We start from the raw sequence: 6,000 nt of genomic DNA on the forward strand, positions 1-6,000 counted from the left end.
TTTTAGTAGAGATGGGGTTTTGCCATGCTGGCCAGGCTGGTCTCGAACTCCTGTCCTGAGGTGATCCACCCACCTCGGCCTCCCAAAGTGCTGGGATTATAGGCATGAGCCACCGTGCCTGGCCTCTCATTTCTAGTTTAAGGGGTGTTCGTGGAAGGGGAGTCTGGGTGGTGGAGGGTGGCATCATAAAGGCAGCTGCATTCAACCGCGATTCCCATAGTAAGGAAAACAAACCCTGGAAGTTACAGAAGGAGCAGATGCTGTGGAGGAGGGGAGGCTGTGAAGGGACTGGCAGAGCAGGGCAAAGTGTAAATTCAGGAGGAATAGAGAAGATTGGTGAGGCAGGTAGAACCAGATACAGAAGCTGGAAAATCAAGGAGCAGAGGAATTCAGTCTTCACATGGTAGCAATGGAGGGCCATTGTAGGTCCCAAGAAGAAAAATAGAAGCGGGGTTTAGGAAGATCCCTGTGACAGCCACGAACAGGATAAAGTAAGTCCAAGCGAAGAACATAGAGCGGCTGGCGGCTGCTGCATTGGTCCTAATGGGAGATAGTAGGAGTCTTGACTAACGTTGCGAATTAAGAAAAAGGTATTATAAATCTGAACAGTGGTTTGAGAGACAGAAACCAGGACTTAATGTGTTAAACATATAAGGTGGCTATATGAGGCAGAAATGGGAAGGGGAGCCAGGCTTTGGGAGGATGTAAAGACCAACATTGGGAGCATGTCTGCCACAGTGGAAGGCAACCTCAGAGTGGAAGCTGGAGAGAACTGCTCCAGGGGAATAATGAGGACAAATTCTAGATGACAGAGGGAGAGGCAGGGAGTGAGAAGATAGGATGTGAGTGGAGACCGCATAATCAAGGAACTGATGGTGAAAGAAATAATCATTAAGAAGTAAGATTAATCTAATAATTTTTAAGACAAAAGATACGAATGTGACTTAGGGTGAGAGGAGGTGAAAATTTAAAAAAAAAAAAAAAAAAAAAAAGATAGAAGAAAAGGGCCAGGCTCACGCCTGTAATCCTAGCACTTTGGGAGGCCGAAGTGGGCAGATCATGAGGTCAAGAGATCGAGACCATCCTGGCCAACATGGTGAAACCCCGTCTCTACTAAAAATACAAAAATTAGCTAGGTGTAGTGGCGTACACCTGTAATCCCAGCTACTCAAGAGGCTGAGGCAGGAGAATCTCTTGAACCTGGGAGGCAGAGATTGCAGTGAGCCAAGATTGTGCCACTGCACTCCAACCTGGGTGACAGAGCAAGACTCTATCTCACACACAAAAAATAAATAAATGAAAATAAAAATAAATAAAAGAAAAAAGAAAAAGTAAGCAACATGTTTTAACTTTTCCAGGATCTGGAAGAGATGGGAAAGAGGGAGTTGTAGATGGTGGGGTTAACTCTAGATGGGCATAAAATCTGAGTCCCTGGAGACTGGAAGGGGAAGACAAAGAAGACGGGATAAAGATCATGACATGTTGAGTTAGGGCCTCCCCAGTGAGGGCGTCAGCTTTCCCTATAAAATAAAGATCAACCTCTTGAGAGTTAAGTTGTGGCGGGAAGCATTGGAGGCATTGAGTGGCCACTGTGAGCCTAGACTCAGAAGCCACAGAATCAGAATAGGTCTCTCCTTGCTTAAAGCAAGCTCAAAAGCACCCAAGACTTCTTTCATTCAATAAATAGCATGAGCCCCCTCCACAACATCCCTAGCCACAAATCCTGATCCTGCTAAAAGTCTTATCAATTATTATAATTTAATTATAGTCTGATCCCTCACCTTAAATACACAATTTACCTGAGCCCCCTGCACAATATCCCCAAAAGAGAATACGCAGCCTCTGTTTGCCCCTCAGAATAGAAATCTCACCACCTCTTTAAGCAGTCTATTCCACTTGTGAACACCTCTAATATTTAGGGAATTTCTCCTTGTATATTTAGCCTAAATATGCCTCTTTTTTTATTATTATACTTTAAGTTCTAGGGTACATGTGCACAACGTGCAGGTTTGTTACATATGTATACATGTGCCATGTTGGTGTGCTGCACCCATTAACTCGTCATTTACATTAGTTGTATCTCCTAATGCTATCCCTCCCCGCTCCCCCTACCCCATGACAGGCCCCATTGTGTGATGTTCCCCACCCTGTGTCCAAGTGTTCTCATTGTTCAGTTCCCACCTATGAGTGAGAACATGTGGTGTTTGTTTTTCTCTCCTTGCAATAGTTTGCTCAGAATGATGGTTTCCAGCTTCATCCGTGTCCCTACAAAGGACATGAACTCATCCTTTTTTATGGCTGCATAGTATTCCATGGTGTATATGTGCCACATTTTCTTAATTCAGTCTATCACTGCTGGACATTTGGGTTGGTTCCAAGTTTTTGCTATTGTGAATAGTGCCGCAATAAACACACGTGTCCATGTGTCTTTATAGCATCATGATTTACAATCCTTTGGGTATATACCCAGTAATGGGATGGCTGGGTCAAATGGTATTTCTATTTCTAGATCCTTGAGGAATCACCACACTGTCTTCCACAATGGTTGCACTAGTTTACAGTTCCACCAACAGTGTAAAAGTGTTCCTATTTCTCCACATCCTCTCCAGCACCTGTTGTTTACTGACTTTTTAATGATCGCCATTCTAACTGGTGTGAGATGGTATCTCATTGTGGTTTTGATTTGCATTTCTCTGATGCCCAGTGATGAGCATTTTTTCATGTGTCTGTTGGCTGCAAAAATGTTGTCACCACCTACTAATCCTCATACTTCCCCACAGAATGTATTTAATTTTTTTCTCAATAGCCCATCAAATATTTGGTGACGGTGATCACAGGCTATGTGTCCCTCTTCAAGTCCGCTCTTCCCCAAGATACAGCCCAGATGTCCCAAGCACTTCTCCTTTGACATGGTTATGGTTTTTTCATCATCCTATTTCTTATGAATGGGAACTCTAATTTGCTGATGTCCCTCTTCCCATGTGGCCTCAAGTTCAGAATGTGGGTTCTTGGGTGTCATCTGAACAGGCCTGGTGAGGCAGGGAGAAGCCAGGCTGAAGCTGCATGGTGGTGACCCAGAATGGCCCAAGTCTGCCTGGCTCATCGCCATCTTCTCTGAAGACAGGAGGAACCATGAGTGGCCCATGTCCCAGTGCAGGCCTGGAGGAAACAGCTGAGGGTTGGGGGCGGGGTGGGCAATGAGATGGGGCTAAGTGGCGAAAGTTCTCAGCAAAAGTGGTCGAAGGGATTAGGAAGTTGGTTGGAGATTGTAGCATGGAAGTGGTTGGCCCTGGGGGTAAGGTGAATTAAGAGTTCGGTAGAGCCATGCTGAAAAACTGGGTGGAAATGAAAAGGTAAGTGGAAGGCTCCATAAGTGGAAGCCAGGTTTGCTGGAAGTGGGTCAAATGTCCAGAAAATCCTGATAAAGCAGTGACAAATGGGAGAGTCTCATGAATGTATCTTTTTTGCAGGGGACTCCCTCAGCTATCATCAAGGACGCCCTTTCTCTACAGAGGATAGAGACAATGATGTTGCAGTGACCAACTGTGCCATGTCATACAAGGGAGCGTGGTGGTATAAGAACTGCCACCGGACCAACCTCAATGGGAAGTACGGGGAGTCCAGGCACAGTCAGGTAAGTGATGCTCCACCTCTGCTGTGAATAAGCCCAAGCTGTGGAACCCATGCTCCCTTAGCTTTATGTTTTAAAGGCACACGCGAGTCCTTCATTTCCCTTTAAAAAGAAATATTTGGAGTCTTGAGAAAAGTAATGCAGACAATAGGATAAGATCAGGACAGAGTAGAAGCCAGAGGAAGGAAAGGAAAGGACCCAGGAGCCAGAACTCACCCAGAGAAGCCCTTGATACCCAGTCAAGTTCCCTTTCATTCCCTTATCCAGACGATCCCATGAAGAAAGCTTATCAGTTCTGAGGACAGCTTCACAGGCTCAACTTTACCCTAAAAACAGTCCCAGGAAGATAGAGATTGAAAATACCAGTCTGAACTGGACAATCTTTCCCTATCAGAGACCACAAATTTATAGACTGGGCTGGGTGACAGGGAGACCAGCAGGACCAACTAGACTTTCTAAGTGTTAACACTGAAACAGCCCACATCAGGGAAACCCCTCAGTTCTGGGCAAACCAAAAGGGTTTGTCACCCTAGGTAGAAACCGCCTAAGTCTCCCACTAGGAGTGAGCAGTCAAACACAGTTATTCTCCTGGTGCATGCCACTCCTGGAAGCCAAGAACAAAGCTGGCAATGAGGAATGACCTGCAACATGCTCCCTGGAAAGACCCACGCCAGCAGCACATTTAAGGAGAAAGCTGGAAAGAGACTCTGCCCCTTTCACTTTCTTGGGAACTCGGCCTCGAAGCTTCATGTTAGCTGAAAATAGCTAACCCCACATTGTGGATTCCCTGTTTCCATAATTATCCTTTTTATGAAGTGGGGTGTTCCATGGTGGGGGATGACCTGACATGCTTTTCTTTCTCACACCCAGGGCATCAACTGGTACCACTGGAAAGGACATGAGTTCTCCATCCCCTTTGTGGAAATGAAGATGCGCCCCTACAGTCACCGTCTCATGGCAGGAAGAAAACGGCAGTCCTTACAGTTCTGAGCAGTGGGTGGCTGCGAGCCAACCAATCTTCTCTGTCATTTGTTTGTATTTTATAATATGAAACAAGGGGGGAGGGTAATAGCAATGTGTTTTGCCACATATTAAGAGTATGTGAAGGAAGCAGGGTTGTGGCAGGAATCCGTTGGCTACCATCTGCTCTTGGTTTCTGCTGCCCTGGAGCCTGACCCTCAGTCTCCATTCTCCCTCCTACCCAGTCCTCCTCAACCTTTACCTCCTTTCCCACCAAGGAGGAGATGTAGGAAGTTTTCTTAAAGGGCCAATTCAAAGTGCAGATTGTTATGGTGACAGGCACATACCTTTTTCTACCCTTCTTCCGAGATGTCCTCCACCTTCCAGGTATTTGTGATTTTGTCACAGCCTGACATGGCCACGTTCTCACATAGGCCCACAAGAAAGAGCCTCAGCAAGAGAGGTTTGCCAACAATTCCCCTTAAGAGGAAACAGATCAACTGTACCCCATCCCAGCAACCCAGGTTCTTTTCCCTTCCTTCCTTCTTTCCTTCCTTCCTTCCTTCCTTCCTTCCTTCCCTCCTTCCCTCCTTCCCTCCTTGCTTCCCTCCTTCCCTCCTTCCCTCCTTCCTTCCCTCCTTCCCTCCTTCCTTCCTTCCCTCCCTCTCTCCCTTCTTCTTTCTCTCTTAACAGTATCTCACTCTTGCTCAGGCTGGAGTGCAGTGGTGCAATCTCAGCTCACTACAGCCTCGACTTCCTGAGCTTAAATGATCCTCTCACCTCAGCCTCTTGAGTAGCTGGGACTACAGGCATGAGCCACCATACCTGGCTGATTTTTCTTTTATTTTTTGTAGGGATGGGGTCTCGCTATGTTGCCCAGGCTGGTCACAAACTCCTGGCCTCGAACAATCCTCCCACCTCTGCCTCCCAAAATGCTGGGATTACAAGCTACAGCCACTGCACCTGGCCCCAAGTCCTTTATAATGGGCCAAAGATTCTCATCTTCTGACACTCCTACTATACCAGCCACATGTCCTGTTACCTTTCAAGAACAGTGGCCCTTTTCTGGCCCTGACGGAGCCTTTTGCCTAATTCCATCCTGTCTTAGACCCCAGAGCCTCACAAACCCAACCAGAATTTTGGAATCTGGTTCCCAAGGCATTGCCTGCTCCTGGCCCTGGGTGGCACAGTGGCAATGTGCCTGTGAGTCATCAGCCACTGCCCCCACCCTCAGGTCAGACAGACAGTTACTTTCTGCAAAGGTAGGAGGGGGAGATGGTTGTAGTTTTTAGCACTTTTAGATCAGGCATTGAGGAAAGGACTGAAGAAGTCAAAATCAGGGCACTGCCGTAGAGATTATAGTTTCCACGGGAAACACAGATCTTCCCTAGCCCTGTTTTCTCCATTTC

At 46.7% G+C, this 6,000-nt stretch overlaps 1 protein-coding gene across 4 annotated transcripts in view; it reads left to right on the top strand.

Annotated features, from left to right (window-relative positions):
• The window catches only part of TNR (tenascin R), a 418,990-nt gene extending 414,249 nt beyond the window's left edge, over positions 1-4,741 (top strand). For all 4 annotated transcript variants that reach the window (XM_025396562.1, XM_025396589.1, XM_025396580.1 and 1 more), the window contains 2 exons: positions 3,471-3,634; positions 4,502-4,741. In XM_025396562.1, the coding sequence (XP_025252347.1) occupies positions 3,471-3,634; positions 4,502-4,621 (284 nt within the window). In that variant the 3' untranslated portion in view covers positions 4,622-4,741. The remainder of the gene's footprint in view (positions 1-3,470; positions 3,635-4,501) is intronic.
• Positions 4,742-6,000: the final 1,259 nt, after the last annotated feature.

This window comes from Theropithecus gelada, chromosome 1 (genome assembly GCF_003255815.1).
Source record: "Theropithecus gelada isolate Dixy chromosome 1, Tgel_1.0, whole genome shotgun sequence".
In the NCBI taxonomy this organism is placed as follows: domain Eukaryota; kingdom Metazoa; phylum Chordata; class Mammalia; order Primates; family Cercopithecidae; genus Theropithecus; species Theropithecus gelada.